At 39.9% G+C, this 18,127-nt stretch overlaps 1 protein-coding gene across 4 annotated transcripts in view; it reads left to right on the top strand.

Moving 5' to 3' along the window:
• Zdhhc15 (zinc finger DHHC-type palmitoyltransferase 15) overlaps positions 1-18,127 on the top strand; it is a 133,475-nt gene that overhangs the window by 16,193 nt on the left and 99,155 nt on the right. For 2 of the 4 annotated variants that reach the window (XM_006257145.5, NM_001039101.1), the window contains exon 2: positions 12,442-12,468. In XM_006257145.5, the coding sequence (XP_006257207.1) occupies positions 12,442-12,468 (27 nt within the window). Of the gene's footprint in view, positions 1-5,951; positions 6,110-6,183; positions 12,240-12,441; positions 12,469-18,127 lie in introns of those variants that run through there. The other 2 variants (XM_039099740.2, XM_063280025.1) reach the window with 2 other exon arrangements.

Raw genomic sequence — 18,127 nt, 5'->3', positions numbered from 1 at the left:
CCCTTTAAGTTGGGAGTCTTCACTCTCTTCTATACCTATTATCCTTAGGTTTGATCTTCTTATTTTATCCTGGATTTCCTGGATGTTTTAGATTAGGAGCTTTTTCTGTTTTACATTATCTTTGACAGTTCTGTCAGTGTTTTCTATCGTATCATCTGCCCCTGAGATTCTCTCTTCTATGTCTCGTATTCTGTTGTTGATGCTTGTATCTATGACTTCTGATCTCTTTCCTAAGTTTTCTATCTCCAGCGTTGTCTCCCTTTGTGCTTTCTTTATTGTTTCTATTTCCATTTTTAAATCCTGGATGGTTTTGTTCAATTCCTTCACCTGTTTGATTATGTTTTCCTGTAATTCTTTAAGGTTGTGTGTGTGTGTGTGTGTGTGTGTGTGTGTGTGTGTGTGTGTTTCCTCTTTAAGGACTTCTACTTGTTTACTTGTGTTTTCCTGCATTTCTTTTTTTTATTGATTCTTAACATTTTTTCCATCTTTATTAACTTGAGTATTTCTTATTTACATTTTGATTGTTATTCCCCTTCCTGGTTTCACAGCCAACATCCCCCAACCCCCCTCCTACTCCCCTTCTGTAAGGGTGTTCCTTTCCCCATCCTCCCCCCATTACCACCCTCCCCCCCAACAATCAAGTTTACTGGGGATTCAGTCTTGGCAGGACCAAGGGCTTCCCCTTCCACTGGTGCTCTTACTAAGCTATTCATTGCTACCTATGAGATTGGAGCCCAGGGTCAGTCCATGTATAGTCTTTGGATAGTGGCTTAGTCCCTGGAAGCTCTGGTTGGTTGGCATTGTTGTTCATATGGGGTCTCGAACCCCTTCAAGCTCTTCCAGTCCTTTCTCTGATTCCTTCAACGGAGGTCCCGCTCTCAGTTCAGTGGTTTGCTGCTGGCATTCGCGTCTGTATTTGCTGTATTCTGGCTGTGTCTCTCATTTCCTGCATTTCTTTAAGGAAGTTCTTTATGTCCTTCTTAAAGTCCTCCGTCATTATCATAAAATGTTATTTTAAATATAAATCTTCCTTTTCCAGTGTGTGTGTGTATATCCAGTATTTGCTTTGGTGAGAGAACTGGGCTCTGATGATGCCAAGTAGTCTTGGTTTCTGTTGGTTAGGTTCCTGTGCTTGCCTCTCACTATCAGGTTGTCTCTGGTGTTAGCTTGTTTTGCTGTCTCTGTCAGTGGCTTGACCCTCCTGTAGTCCCCTGTGTTAGCACTCCTGTTTTCTTTCAGCCAGATCTGGGAACAGAGAGCTTTTCCTTGAAGTCTCCAGGTAGGTCACTTGGAGCAGAAAAGTTGGTCTTATCTCTGCTCTCAGGTGTGTAGGTGCTCCTGGCATCTGGTTTTCAGCTGTTAGTGCAGGCAGAAACCCCAGTGGTCCTGTCCCTGATTGCTCCTAGGTCCCTGTGCCCAGAGGCCACAGAGTGTACTAGGCAGGTTCCTCTTGGGTCAAGAATGTGGGCAGAAGTATTTGTCTCCTTTGAGCTCTCAGGATTGTGGGAGCTCCTGATCATCCAGCTTTCTCCCCCACGGGATTTGGGTGCAGGGAGCTGTGGGACAGGTTCAGTTTGTTTCAGTTCCAGGTGGAGGTTCCATGCTGCTGACTGCTCCTATATCTTGTATCCAGAGGCCGCCTTCTTTCTTATTTGTATCACTTTTACTCTTTCCCTTTCCTTATTTTGTAGGAATTCAATTACTACTCTTAACTAAGAGTGGAGAAAATAGATTTTTTTTCTCATTTTAGAAGAAACACTTTAAATTTTTCCCCATTTAGTATTATATTGTCTATAGGATTTTTTTATATAGCCTCTATTATACTGAGGCATATTCCTTCTATTCATAGTTTCTTCAGGTACTTTCATGAAGGACACTGAATTTGTGAAAGGACTTTTCATTATTTATTGATACAATCATGTTATTTCTGTTCCTGAGTGTATTTATGTGCTGTATTGCTTTTATTGGTTTGCCTATGTTACACCAACCTTTTATTCTATTAAGAATTTTTGTATTTATGTTCATTAGGTAAATTCAATGTGTGTGTATGAGTGTGTGTGTGTGTGTGTGTGTGTGAGAGAGAGAGAGAGAGAGAGAGAGAGAGAGAGAGAGAGGCAGGGGGAGGGAGGGAGAGGGGAGGCAGTGGGGAGAGGGAGAGGGAGAGGGAGGCCTAGTTTGGATTTTATTCCTGTGAACTACACCATGTCCAAGGCAACTGTTATAAAGTAAAACATTTAATTGGAGCTGGCTGTAAGCTTCAGAGGTTTGATCCATTATTATCATGCTGAGAAACATGGCAGCATCGAGGTAGATATGGCACTGGAAAAGAAGCTGAGAATTCTACATGTTGATCTGAAGGTAGCAGAAGGAGTCTATCCCACTGGGCATAGCTTAAGCTTATACGAGACCTCAAAGCCCACCGCACTTCCTTCAACAGGCCACACTACTCCAGTGAGGCCACACTTCCTAATAGTGCCATTCCCTATGGGCCAAGCATTGGGACACATGAGTCTATGGTAGCCATATCTATTCAAACCATCACAGAAAAGAGAAAGACAGAAAGACACTGAAAGTATCTAGTCTTGTTACTAGGGTAATACTGGCTTCCCAGAATGAGATTGAGATTGGTAGTGTTCCTCCCTTTTCTATTTTATGGAATAGTTTGAGCATCATTGCTAATAGTTGATAGTTTGTGTGTAAAGATCCAGGAGGAGTTGGTGGTAAATCTGCCTTACTCCATGCTTTTCTCTGTTCGAAGACTTTCTATTGGTATTTTAATCTCATTTCTCATTCTAGAGGTTTTTACCCTTTATATATTATCTTATTAAAATCTTAGGAATCAAAGAAGTATGTTTTATTGTCATATTTTTACAAGTATATGTTGTTGTACTGTATTATTTACCCCTTGACCACCCTCCACTATTCTTGCTCTCTTACTCCTGCTGGTCCATTTACTCCCCCTAATCGTCTCTCCTTGTACTTTTACGTCACACATATGCCTTACATATTCTTGCTAGCCTCCTCTGCTCCCTTTAGACATCATCACTTTCTCTCAGTGTCCTCATTCTACTTTATGTTTATATGTATGTATCTATATATCTATATCTATATATCTATATCTATATCTATATATATCTATATATATATATATATATATATATGCTCAATTTCTAGGGTGGAAGTCTGGGTAAACAAGCATAATAGTCTAGGGGATTTGGGTAAACCCTGCCCCTACAGATAGCAAAAGATTGCCAGGTTATAAACTACATCCTTTCCCAGCATGCTGGGTGGGAAATAGGTGAATGTCTTCTTCTTTTCCTGTTTTCCCTAGTGCTTATATCTGTGTACAAGGACCTTGAAACCTCTACATAGTGATTAAGCTGAGATTTCATGGGTGCCTGCAGTAAAAAAAAAAGTGAAAAAGTATACTTTCCAGTCTTTGCAAATTAGCTTTTGTGTTGGAATTTCCTCTAATCATCATTAACTAGGCTGTTTACAACTGTACCTAAGCCCACTCTTCCTGTTTTTCAATTTCTGAAGTCCAACTAGGAGTAAAAGCATGGAGTATGTCAGGTCTTCTTAGAACAGGCATAGCATTTTGAATGTCTGCATGTCCTCAGTTCAGTGATACATATGGTAGCACTTAATATCCGCATCCCACCACAGGTCTACTTTGTCGACTTTTTCTTGGACAGGCACCAAAAAGAGCAAAGTCTATGGGTGAGAGAATTCCTTGTCAGTGCTGGAATGAGAGAATGTGTATGCAGAAGAATGATTGAGAACAGTTCTCCAGATGGAGCTCAGCCAGATTTAAGTAACTGCAGGACTTGTAACATGTAGTGAGATTAGTTTATATGAACCACATGCAGAATACAGAAGTAGAATATGGACAAAAAGATGCATATTAACATAGTTTAGTAATAGTGGTGATGAAGATAGGGAAGATGACAACGAGGAGGAGAAACAGCAGCAAGGTGACAATGGCTCCCAGCCTAGGGAAGATGCAGAGTTAACTCTGCATTACAAACATTTGAAAATGTGGTAGAGGAGAAGGCATTCACACATGAGTAACAGTGATCTTGATTTTAAAAGTATTTTTCACATGAAATTTTGTAAAGAGCCAATCAATATAAAGAAAAATATTTTCTTCCAAACTTTTCAGTTGGAAATTATAAACTTCTGAGGGGGAAATACCACATTTTAAAAGATCATGGCACTTTTTTATAGTTTTGATTTTTTTCTTTATTTTTAACATTGTCTTTTGCATAATTAAAGTAAGAGACTAAAATACCCCAGTCATATTTGGAATGAAAATGTTTTAAGAGTCATCTAAAACTTTTGCACAATGAATCTCTTATCAGGAATCAGGAATTTACATAGGTAAATGGACAGTTGGCCAATTCTAGAACAAACATGCCATGTATGCTTATAGAATAATATGGTTAGATGGGTAATTATAACTGCTGTTTCTTCAAATTTCAGTTTACTGCTAGGGAAGTAAATTACTGGAGTTACCATTGAATAGCTTTTTATACTCATTTCTCTTGCATATTTTCTGATGCTTTGTAGCTAGACATGAAGACAGATTTAGAAAGCTGGAGTATGTGCTGCTTAATGGGACAATCAACAAATGTTGTACAGCAGGAATGTGAAGAGACTCCAGGTCATGGCTGGCAAATAGAAACAGAGGAATAGATGTGACACTTAAAATTTTAGTAGGTAGAAAAAGCTAAAAAATACTAAGTGAAATAATTTTAGTGATTTATTTAATCCAGCATATCCATATAAAATTATTAATAAGATATTTTTTTATTTTTGTATTATATTTTTGAAACAAGTTTTGGTTTTTTTTCCAGACAATATGTTCAGATCACAGGCTCCCCTCCCTCAGCTTCTCCTCAAAACTTTTCACCCTCCATACCCTTTCTTTCTCTCTCTTGAAAACAGGCAAACAAAAAAAACTATAAACAAGAATGAAAAATTGAAAGAAAAAAAAGGGAACACACACACACACACCAAGACACATAAAAAACACAAAATTGGAAAACATACAAGGAAAGGAACAATAAGATAAAATGCTATTGAGTTCATTTTGTCAGCCACTGACTGTCTTCTACATGTGGATTGTATAATCTAATCTCGTTGTATATCTCACTGTTCTCACTCATTCTCTATAAACATTGTCTCATTGCAGTACTGACAAATGATCGTCTCTCACCCAGATTCTTGTAGCAAATGGCCAAACAAGTGAGAATTAAGGTCTACAATTAACTTTAAAGTAGTTATGCACAAAGAATTCATAAATATGTCTACCTGGACTTAAATATTACATAAAATTTATGTGTGCTAATCATTACATGGCCTCACTACTATGTACAACTTTATGACTTTCACTTACAAAAGAAGCAAGTAGAAGCGGTGTCCTGACCTCAGGGCTGGATCAGCAGTGGTGCCATTACAATAAACAAATATATGATGGAGAGGTTGGAAAGATAGGAAAACACAGCCGTGTGTGTGTGTGTGTGTGTGTGTGTGTGTGTGTGTGTGTGTGTGTGTGTGCGCGCGCGCGCACTATGGAGAGAGGCAGTAACAGGTGAAAGAGAGGCCCAAGGTGGACATATAGTCATCACCCAGTCTGCCTGATGGGTGTACAATAGCCTGGAGCTTATGTAGACACAGACTCAGCCCCTGAACCTGCCTCCCAGCTAAAGGATCCCCTTGCCTCTGGGCAACAATGGAAGCTTAACATGAAGAAAGGTTCATTCCCTGGATTGGACCTTTTCAAAAGACCACCATCGTCCTTGAAGCCACTGGAGGCCATGTTGGTGTCTGTGGTCCAGTCTGGTGCCCCAGGACCCAATGAAGCCTGAGATAAATGTGGACATACGCAGTGTTTGTCACTGACTGATGATTTTGTTATGTCCTTGGACTTTGCTGCCTTTTAGGGCCATCCTCATATGACCAACATGGCCACCTGAGACTATGCTGAAGCTTGTGCAGCTGCTGAGAGCTATGAGTACTTCAGTGTTTCTGTCTGCAAGACCTGTTACCAATGAAGTCCACCATAAGTTCACAGTCTGGGCAGCCGCTTGAAGTCACATTAATGTCGGTGGGTGGAAGAGCTGACCCTGCCCCTCACTGGCCACTACAAAACTCTTCTCAGTTAGTTGATGGTTTCTGGTGCAGATGCAGGCAGGAAAAGACTTATCCTCCCAGGGAAGGGGGAGGGGTGGAGGGGGCTGGCCACTAGGAATTTGACCATGCTTTTGTGAGTATGTGGACAACACAAAATGACTTGTATTTTCCTCTGTGTGTGTGTGTGTGTGTATGTATGTGTACTCATACACGTATGTGTACTCATACACGTATGTGTGCATGTGCCCATGAAGCCTGGAAGGTGTTGAATGCCCTGGAACTAGTGTAGCTGTAGACTGTGTGACCTGAGTGCTTAGACTCGAACCTAGGTCTTTTGCAAAAGCAGCAATAACTCTTGGCCACTGAGCCATCTCTCACACCTGCTCACTCCATTTCAAAGAGATGGAATTAGCCTAATTCACTGCTTTGGGTCACCAGTACAATCATGGCAAGTGCAAAAATTATGAAGGCCTAGATCGACCCATCAACACTTCTTGTTTAAATTTCATTTATATTATCAGAGTATATATCACTTCCATTCATTGGTTTTAATTTTAACCTTTTCTGAGAATTTTATATAAAGTATACTATATTTACATTATTTTTACCTCTCCCTCTGCTCCTCCATCTCATCCTCTGTACCCTTACCACACTCTCTACAATGTAATTATCACTGTTACACACACACACACACACACACACACACACACACACACACACCTTAATGAGCCCAATTAGTGTTTTCCACATGTACATGTATATGTGTTAGGGCTGACCAATTAGAATTGGGAAATCTATCATTGCTCATCCCTAGAGAAAACTAATCCTCTCTCCTTAGCAGCTTTTCAACTCTTCCTCTAGACATGAGGCCTTGTGAAATTTTCCTCTATCCACACTTCCATGTCAACATGTCAACTGGTGAAGCTCATATGCAACTGTACTGAGAGAATATGTGTGCAGCACTCCAGTCATGTGAGAAAGACACTCTCTCGCAGCAGATGTTCTGATCCTCTGGCTCTTAGAATTTTTCTGTCTCCTCTAATGCAAACTTCCTTGAGCCAACTTACATACCGAGATTTTGTTGGAGATATCCCAGCTGGGGATGAGCATTCAGCACTCAGGTGTTCTCTGCCTTTTGACCAGTTGTGTATCTCTGGAGTAATCCCCATGTGCTGAGAGGAAACAGCTTTTTATGAGGGGTGAGAGGTATATATTAGTAAAAGGCTATTTCAAACACAGTTGAAAGCTGTATTAATTTACAAAATGATAGTAGTAGGTTTTCTTCTTCAGCCACAGGGTCTTGTCTATTTTACAGTAACAGAAATGAGGTATTTAAGTCTATTTAGACAAAAGTCCATTTAGGCCTCAAAGATAAGTGCTATTTTTGCACTATTGGGATATCTTGTAAGTTCAGTCGTTGTTGTGGTTCTCAGGTTTAGCAGATGGCTTGCATAGCACCTACTTATACCATGAGAGCTAGACACTAGAGAGGAGGCTTCCAAGTCACTAGCAACTTGACTCTTCTAAGTACTGTAAATGCAAAGTGGATGGTGTCTTCAACAATAAGCTCATACCTTCAAGTTCTGTGAAGTAAACCAAGGGAATGGCAATAACCCATGTTGTTTTGGGGGATCTCTTGGATCTGCTAACCAACAACTTGAAGGGTGTCCTTTGCCTGGCACTGGGGTATTTTTTTTTAGACTCACTGTGATTCCTGGGAAAGTATCATTACTACTATGTGGGTAACTCCATTACAAAAAGTGTTTATATATATATATATATATATGTATATATATATATATATAATGTATTTTCCCTATGGCTTTTAAAAATATCCTTAGTGTTTTTATCTTTTCTTCCTCACTCTCCCTTTTTATTACCCTTCTGCTCAATTAAGCCACGCCCCCATTTTCTCCATTCACCCTTCATAGCATCTATGCCCTGCTACCCTCTCTCTAATACTCCTCCTCCCTCCCTCAATGAGCCTTTCCTACTTTTCAGACTTTTTGTTTCTTGTGAGATATATACATATACATATATATGAGACTCTGAAGATTCAGAACTAGAAACCAGAATTAAAAGAGAGCATGCAGTGTTTGTGTCTCTGCTTCTGGGTTACCTTACTCTGTATAGTATTTTCCAGTTTTATCCATTTGACTGCAACTGTCACAAATTCATTTTTCTTTTTAGCTGAATAGAATTCTATAGTGTATATGTACCTCTAAAAACCCCTGTATTAGAAAAAAAAGAAGAAATCAAGTGATCAGATTTGTAACACTGGCCAGATGTGACAGTGTTTAAAAATTCCATTCAAGGCTAAGATCAAAAACTCTGCTGACAACCAATGTTGGTGAGGATGTGAAGAAAGAGGAATATTCCTCCATTGTTGGTAGGATTGCAAACTGGTACAACCATTCTGGAAATCAGTCTGGAAGTTCCTCAGAAAAATGGACATAGTACTACCTGAGGACCCAGCTATACCACTCCTGGGTGTATACTCAAAAGATGTTCCAACATGTAGCAAGGACACATGATCCACTATATTTGTACCACTATATTGATAACAGCCAAAAGCTGGAAAGAACCCAGACATCCCTCAACAGAGGAATGGATACAGAAATTGTGGTACATCTACACAATGGAGTACTACTCAGCTATCAAAAACAATGACTTCATGAAATTCATAGGCAAATGGATGGAACTACAAAATGTCATCCTAAGTGAGGTAACCCAGTCACAAAAGAACACACATAGTATGCACTCACTGATAAGTGGATATTAGCCCAAAGGTTTGATTACCCAAGGTACAATCCACAGACCACATGAAGCTCAAGAAGCAGGAGGACCAATATGTAGATCCTTCAGTCCTTCTTCGAAGGAGGAACAAAAATATTCATAGGAGGAGATATGGAGACAAAGTTTGGAGTAGAGACTAAAGGAAAGGCCATCCAGAGACTGCCCCACCTGGGGATCCAACCCATATACATATAGCCACCAAACCCAGGCAATATTGCTGATGCCTAGAAGTGCATGCTGACAGAAGCCTGATATAGCTGTCTCCTGAGAGGCTCTGCCAGAAGATGACAAATACAGAGGCAGACTCTTGCAGCCAACCATTGAGCTGAGAATGGGGTCCCTATTGAAGAAGTTAGAGGAAGGATTGATGGAGCTGAAAGGGCTTGCAGCCCCATAAGAACAACAGTACCAAACAACCAGAGCTCCCAGGGACTAAACCACTACCCAAAGACTATACATGGACTGACCCATGGCTCCAGCACCTATGTAGCAGATGATGGCCTTGTTGGGTACCAATGGAAGGAGAAGCCCTTGATCCTGCCAAGGCTCTACCACCCCAGTGTAAGGGAATGTCAGGATAGGGAAGCGGGAAGGGGTGTGTGGATGGGTAGAGGAACACCCTCATTCTAGAAGGGGGAGGGAGATGGTATAGGGGGTTTATGGACGGGAAACCAGGAAAGGGGATAACATTTGAAATGTAAATAAAAAAATCCAATAAAAATTCTATTCAAATGTTCATTTAAAGAATAAAAACACATACACACCTGCTTGTAAAGGGAAGGAAAAGTATAAGGAACTAAAGGACTGAAGAATTAGCATCTAAAATATCTTCTCACTCACTGTTTTGACTCTGCCACCATTTGTCTTACTCTTAACTGTTCTGATAAAAAAATATTTACAACTGTAGGTCTGCTTCCCTTAGAAGTGGATCCAGCCCAATGGGAGGCCCCAAGGTCTAACACTGTTACTGAGGTTATTGAACACTCACAAAAAACAGACCTATCATGCCTGTCTCCCCTCCCCCAAAAAACCCAACAAGCAGCTGAAAGAGTCAGATGCAGATATGTGCACCCAACCAATGGACAGAAGCTGCTGATCCCTGTGGTTGAATTAGGGAAAAGCTGGAGGAAACTGAGGAGGAGGGTGACCCTTAGGAGGGCCAGCAGTCTCAATTAACCTGGACCCCTAAGATCTCTCAGACACTGGATCATCAACCAAGCAGCATACACCAGCTGAGATGAGGCCCCCAACACATATACAGCAGGGGACTCCTGGGTCTGGGTTCAGTCAGAGAAGATGCAGCTAACCCTCAAGACACTGGAGACGCCAGGAAGTTTAGAGACAGGAGCCTAGCATCACTGTTCTCTGAGAACCCCAACCAGCAGCTGACTAAGACAGAAGCAGATACTTATACCCAACCATTGGACTGAGGTCAGGGACACTTATGGTTGAATTAGGGGAAAGTTTGAAGAAACTGAAAGGGAGAGCAACCCCATAAGAAGACCTACAGTCCCAACTCTCCCTGACCCCAGGGAGCACCTAGACACTGAGCCACCAACCAGGAGCATACACAGTCTGATCCGAGGCCCTGGCACATGTGTAACAGAAGTCTGCCTGGTCTGGCCTCAGTGGGAGAAGATGCAGTTAATGCTCAAGAGACTTGAGACCCCAGGGAAGGGGGAGGCCTGACGAAGGGGGAAAGCACCCTCTCGGAGGCAATAGGGAGGAAGAGTGGGATGAGGAACTGTGGTGGGGGACCAAGGGGGACAATGACCGGAATGTAAATACATAAAATAATTCTTAAAAAGATTCAAGTACACACAGATGGTGACGATAAAGACAGATAAGTACCATTTTACAGTGGTGTTTTAAACACAAGTGATACACAACTCACAGTAAACCTGCACGGGATGATTGGAGGAGCTAGATGCAATGTGTGAGAAAATCACTAGAATATAGTTCCAAGCCTACTGCTTTCAGTGCAGTAGTCAATGCATAATAAGGTAGCCAACATTTTATTATAAACAGGCTTTTTATTAGATGATCTTTGTTCAGTGGTAGGTTAATCTAAGTATTTTATGGGTGTATAAGACAGACATCTTTCTTGTGTTTCCATTTCTGTGATAAAATGCTATACCAAAATCAACTTATGAATGAAAGGATTTATTTTGTCTTACAGCTTATCATGCATCACTGAGGGAAGGCAGAGCAGGAGCCTGGAGGCAGGAGCTGATGCAGAGCCCATGGAGGGGTGCTGCTTACTGGCTTGCTCCTTATGGCTTGCTCGGTCTGATCCCTTATAGAGTAACCAGAAGCACCAGCCCAGGAGCAGGACCATCACCACTCATAGTGAGCTGTGTCCTTCCCTTGAATCACTAATTAAGAAAATGCCCTACATCAGTGGTTTCCAACCTTCCTAATGCTGTGAGCCTTTCATATAGTTCCTCATGCTGTGGTGACCCCAACCATAAAATTATTTTCATTACTATTTCATAATTTTTTAATATCACTACTGTTATAAATCATAATGTAAATATTATTGGAGATAGAGGTTCGCCAAAGGGGATGTGATCCACAGGCTGAGAACTATCGCTCGCAGCCCATTCTTATGGAGTCATGTTCTTAACTGAGAGTTCCTCTTTCCCAGATGACTCTAGCTTTTGTCAAGCTGACATAATACTAACCAGCACAATAGGCTAGGCACACTAAGCTATGAGATTCCATAGTTTAGATGTATTAAAATAATTTTTCCATTTTTCTCTTTCTACTTTGCCCTTGAACTCACTATTTAGCTGCACATGATCTTGAACTATGACTCCTCCTCCTACCACCTCCCACGTTCTGAGATTACAGGCAGGGAATACATTCTCAGTTTTATGTGGTACTAGGAAATGAGAAGAAGTTAAGCATACACTCTACCAACTGACCTATACTCAAAGCCCAGCACTTTTAGTTTAATGATGTTTTCAACAATGGGTTAACTGGGATATAACTTTATCATACACTTGAGGGACATCTGTAATACCCTCCTAATTTGTCAGTTTTTAAGTAGATAACACCCTGTTACTTATCTCTTATATGATTTGATTTGTTGTGTCTTCTAAAAAGATATTTCTATATTTGGTAAATGAATGTTAATTCTTTTTAAAAATTTTTTACATTTATTCTATGGAAGATTTGTGCTCATGCATGACATGGCATGAGTGGGAATCCTTTCTCTCCTTCCACCATATAGATCCCAGAGAGCAAACTTACGTTGTCAGGTTTGGAAGCAAGCACCTTTAACCACTGTCCCATCTCAACGGCCTGTGAGTTCTTAATTAGTAAAGATTTAAGAGAAAGAAGCTAGTATAGAATGCAATTTAATCATTCTAACCCTAACCCCTAACCCTATTATGTAACTTGTTCAAAATATACTGTGAAAAAATTGGGCAACATATAAAATATCACTGACATTTATCTGTCTCCTCTGTCCTCTCTTCTAACACCCATTTTCTTTTCTCTCCACAGTGACTGTTTTGAGCCCAGCAGAAAAAGGTAAGTGTATATTGTGAACTGTATTGGTTAGGAATGTATAATGTATCCTTTTTTCTTTCAAAAATTAAATTATAAAAGTCTTTAAACTGAGCAACTTTACAAAAAAAAGTGCTTGGTTCATTAGAACATTTAGGGTGATATTTTAAGGAATATTACTCAGAAATAGAGCAAAATGTATTTTCGGTGACTTTTTGGCTATTAAATAGAAATTAGAAATTGTAAAAATACATGATAATTTCTTCTACAGTGATCCTAAACTCTCTCTTCTGTCATTATTGTCCTAGCTACCTGACCTTTCTTTCCAATCCATTCCCTCTTCAACATATAGAGTAAGGGATCCACAGGCCTTGACCATCACAGTTCCTATATATTCTTGTGTTCCTTTCAGTAGATCATCACCAGCTTAGCTTGACCCATTTTTTAAAAAGTATTGAGGCCCTTTGCACTTAAAATGAATAAGCTAATCATGAATATTCATGAACAATTAGCTTTATGTTATTTTATCAGTAAGATCCAGAGTACATAAGAAAGTGGTTTACAGTGTTTTAATTCTCATTTCATGGGAGTTCCATATTAGAATCCATTGACCTTCACAGCATCCAAGATCTGCTGTGTTACCTCTCTGCTTTGCTACTGCTCGTTTAACATGGATAACAGAGCAGTAGGAATGGGAGAGAATGGGCAGTAGTACTTAAAAGTGTACTCCCAGAGCCAGATTGGATTTACAGCTTGACTCTTTCCTTGATAAAATATTTTACCCTGATCCTATTTATTTGCATACATAATAGAAACAATAATACTGTCTAATTTGTGAAGATTTTATGAAGACAATTTAATTGTACATAAAGCAGTTAGAACAAAGGTGAACAGAACACATCCTAAAAGCGCAGTAAACATGCATTGTTATTGTGACAGCAATAGAGGAAACCATAAGTCTTAAGTTGCCTTTTTCTTTCCTTTTTTCTTTTTCTCTTTCTTTTTGGTTTCTTTGTTTTGGGGACTTTTTTGTTTGCTTTTCTGAGACGGGGTTTCTCTGTATAACCCTGACTGTCCTGGAACTTGCTCTGTGGACCAGGCTGCCTTGAACTCAGAGATCTACTTGCCTCTGCCTCCCCAATGCTGGGATTAAAGATGGCACCACCATCACCACCATCACCTCCCAGCGTGTGTGTGTGTGTGTGTGTGTGTGTGTGTGTGTGTGTGTGTGTGTGTGTGTGTTTGAGACAGGGTGTCACTTTGTAGCCCTAGCTGTCACAGAACTCACTCTGTAGACAAGGCTAACCTCAAATTTACAGAGATCTTCCTGCCTCTGCCTCCCCAGTGCTGAGATTAAAGGCATGCACCACCATCCATCTTGCCATCTATTTTTATGAATAGTTCTTAAAGTCAGAAATCATCTTATATAAATACTAAATATTTATTTTCTATTACAATCTTTCAATATAACTAGGTGGAGACTTATGTGATATTTTACCATAAAAGCATAACAACAATGTTATTCATCATCATCATCATCATCATCATCATCATCATAACTTATTGTGCTTGGTATCCTGATAATATAAAAATGTTTAACTTAATATCCCTTCTGATAGTAGGAGTCTGAAGTTCTTTTCCACTGACAGTTCTTAAGTTTATCCCCACAGTAAGCAATGACATTAGATTTTGCTTCTACATTCTATAATGGGTGTAATGAAATTTAGGAGACAAGGTATAAGTTGGAGGTCTAGCTGTGTCATTTGCTAGCTCTGTGACCTTCATAAGGTAACTTTCCTTTTTTGAACTTTAATTTCTATAAAAATAACAATGCTTTGACATCTCAAGGCTCTACTATAAACTAATATGTCTGTAGCTAGTCTGCTTTGTTAGGAATCCTGACATAAAAGAGTAACAACAGAGATGTTAACATTTAACAAAGCAAACTTGTAACAGACAATAAGCAATGACTATCTGAGGTTCCTAATAGCTCTGTGAATTTATGATTTGTCTCCAACTACATTGAACCTTTAAAGTAGAATAAAGTAAGCAACATGACTGTCAGAAGGAACTGAAATGGCCAAATCACCTGACTTTTCATTGTCTCTAAAGTTTAAGGAAACTTTAAGTCAAACATACTGGAAAATGTCTTTATTTTTTGTCTACTTTATGGTTCCTGTACTGGGTTGAATAGTTTTCCCCGGGAATTCATGGCCACATTAAACATGTGGATGTGTTCCTATGTGTAATAGGATTAGGGGTATATTATCATGTCAAAGTGAAGTTATACAAGATTAGAGAAAGCCTCAGTAACTGGTGGTATTCTAAAGAAAAATTGGATATATAGATATGGAAAACATCTGTGTGATGGAGGAAGGGTGGTTGTGGTGCCTCAGAGGAGCACTAAGGATTGTAACCAGCAGAAGCTAGGGAAAGGCAGGGAAGGATTCAGTACTAGAGTTTTGAGCAAGAGCATACTCCAGAGCTGTGAGGGACTATATTTCTATTCTTGTAAATCACCCAGGTTATAGTAATTTGTTGCCACAAGACCAGGAAATGAATAGAGTGCCTGATAAATTTCAAGTTTCAAAATTGTCTTAACAGTGCTTTACAACTTAGGAGAGTTATAACAGTAATGACTGTGTAAAACTTTGGTGTCAGACCTACCTGGCATTAGTTGACTTTGCCACTTACTATGTGTATGCCATGGGGAAAATGACCTAGGTCTCACTTTCTTCTTCCATAAAATAGAAATAGCACTTACCTTCTATGGTTATTTTGAACAAGTATTTTAACATAGTGCCTGATACGTGATAAACAGAAAGTAGTGTCAGGTACTTACCATTTGATGATGGCTGTCGCTGGTACTGATATTGGGAAGACTCTGAAGGGTCTTCAAATCTAGTATGACATGTTTCAGGACTATCTTTCTCATGATTACTCTCATGAATATATGGTCAGACCTCATGTATTCATATTGCAAAACAATGAGATCCAAATAAATAAAATATTTTTTCTTAGTCATGTTGATTTTTGTGAAAAAGAACAGAAGCTAAAGTCCAGGTCGTGTGCAGCACATATCACAGTGTTATATGCTGTATCAATCTTGGTGACGCAGGTCAGGACTCCAAAACTTTTTAAAGATGTAACACCCGATCTTATTTTAAACTAAAATACACTGCTAATATTATTCCCCTTGCTTTCTTTTTTTTTTTTATTAACTTGAGTATTTCTTATATACATTTCGAGTGTTATTCCCTTTCCGGGTTTCCGGGCAAACATCCCCCTCCCCCTCCCCTTCCTTATGGGTGTTCCCCTCCCAACCCTCCCCCCATTGCCGCCCTCCCACCCATAGTCTAGTTCACTGGGGGTTCAGTCTTAGCAGAACCCAGGGCTTCCCCTTCCACTGGTGCTCTTACTAGGATATTCATTGCTACTTATGGGGTCAGAGTCCAGGGTCAGTCCATGTATAGTCTTTGGGTAGTGGCTTAGTCCCTGGAAGCTCTGGTTGCTTGGCATTGTTGTACATATAGGGTCTCGAGCCCCTTCAAGCTCTTCCAGTTCTTTCTCTGATTCCTTCAACGGGGGACCTATTCTCAGTTCAGTGGTTTGCTGCTGGCATTCGCCTCTGTATTTACTGTATTCTGGCTGTGTCTCTCAGGAGCGATCTACATCCGGCTCCTGTCGGTCTGCACTTCTTTGCTTCATCCATCTTGTCTAATTGGGTGGCTGTATATGTATGGGCCACATGTGGGGCAGGCTCTGAATGGGTGTTCCTTCAGTCTCTGTTTTAATCTTTGCCTCTCCCTTCCCTACCAAGGGTATTCTTTTTCATCATTTAAAGAAGGAGTGAAGCATTCACATTTTGATCATCCGTCTTGAGTTTCGTTTGTTCTAGGGATCTAGGGTAATTCAAGCATTTGGGCTAATAGCCACTTATCAATGAGTGCATACCATATATGTCTTTCTGTGATTGGGTTAGCTCACTCAGGATGATATTTTCCAGTTCCAACCATTTGCCTACGAATTTCATAAACTCGTTGTTTTTGATAGCTGAGTAATATTCCATTGTGTAGATGTACCACATTTTCTGTATCCATTCCTCTGTTGAAGGGCATCTGGGTTCTTTCCAGTTTCTGGCTATTATAAATAAGGCTGCAATGAACATAGTGGAGCACGTGTCTTTTTTATATGTTGAGGCATCTTTTGGGTATATGCCCAAGAGAGGTATAGCTGGATCCTCAGGCAGTTCAATGTCCAATTTTCTGAGGATCCTCCAGACTGATTTCCAGAATGGCTGTACCAGTCTACAATCCCACCAACAATGGAGGAGTGTTCCTCTTTCTCCACATCCTCGCCAGCATCTGCTGTCACCTGAGTTTTTGATCTTAGCCATTCTCACTGGTGTGAGGTGAAATTTCAGGGTTGTTTTGATTTGCATTTCCCTTATGACTAAAGATGTTGAACATTTCTTTAGGTGTTTCTCAGCCATTCAGCATTCCTCAGCTGTGAATTCTTTGTTTAGCTCTGAACCCCATTTTTTAATAGGGTTATTTGTTTCCCTGCGGTCTAACTTCTTGAGTTCTTTGTATATTTTGGATATAAGGCCTCTATCTGTTGTAGGACTGGTAAAGATCTTTTCCCAATCTGTTGGTTGCCGTTTTGTCCTAACCACAGTGTCCTTTGCCTTACAGAAGCTTTGCAGTTTTATGAGATCCCATTTGTCGATTCTTGATCTTAGAGCATAAGCCATTGGTGTTTTGTTCAGGAAATTTTTTCCAGTGCCCATGTGTTCCAGATGCTTCCCTAGTTTTTCTTCTATTAGTTTGAGTGTGTCTGGTTTGATGTGGAGGTCCTTGATCCACTTGGACTTAAGCTTTGTACAGGGTGATAAGCATGGATCGATCTGCATTCTTCTACATGTTGCCCTCCAGTTGAACCAGCACCATTTGCTGAAAATGCTATCTTTTTTCCATTGGATGGTTTTGGATCCTTTGTCAAAAATCAAGTGACCATAGGTGTGTGGGTTCATTTCTGGGTCTTCAATTCTATTCCATTGGTCTATCTGTCTGTCTCTGTACCAATACCATGCAGTTTTTATCACTATTGCTCTGTAATACTGCTTGAGTTCAGGGATAGTGATTCCCCCTGAAGTCCTTTTATTGTTGAGGATAGCTTTAGCTATCCTGGGTTTTTTGTTATTCCAGATGAATTTGCAAATTGTTCTGTCTAACTCTTTGAAGAATTGGATTGGTATTTTGATGTAGATTGCATTGAATCTGTAGATCGCTTTCGGTAAAATGGCCATTTTTACTATATTAATCCTGCCAATCCATGAGCATGGGAGATCTTTCCATCTTCTGAGGTCTTCTTCAATTTCTTTCCTCAGTGCCTTGAAGTTCTTATTGTACAGATCTTTTACTTGCTTGGTTAAAGTCACACCGAGGTACTTTATATTATTTGGGTCTATTATGAAGGGTGTCGTTTCCCTAATTTCTTTCTCGGCTCGTTTCTCTTTTGTATAGAGGAAGGCAACTGATTTATTTGAGTTAATTTTATACCCAGCCACTTTGCTGAAGTTGTTTATCAGCTTTAGTAGTTCTCTGGTGGAACTTTTGGGATCACTTAAATATACTATCATATCATCTGCAAATAGTGATATTTTGACCTCTTCTTTTCCGAT

The sequence above is a fragment of the Rattus norvegicus genome, chromosome X, assembly GCF_036323735.1.
Source record: "Rattus norvegicus strain BN/NHsdMcwi chromosome X, GRCr8, whole genome shotgun sequence".
In the NCBI taxonomy this organism is placed as follows: Eukaryota; Metazoa; Chordata; class Mammalia; order Rodentia; family Muridae; genus Rattus; species Rattus norvegicus.
The sequence above is the reverse complement of the archived record's forward strand: the minus strand, read 5'-3'. Positions and strand labels throughout refer to the sequence as shown.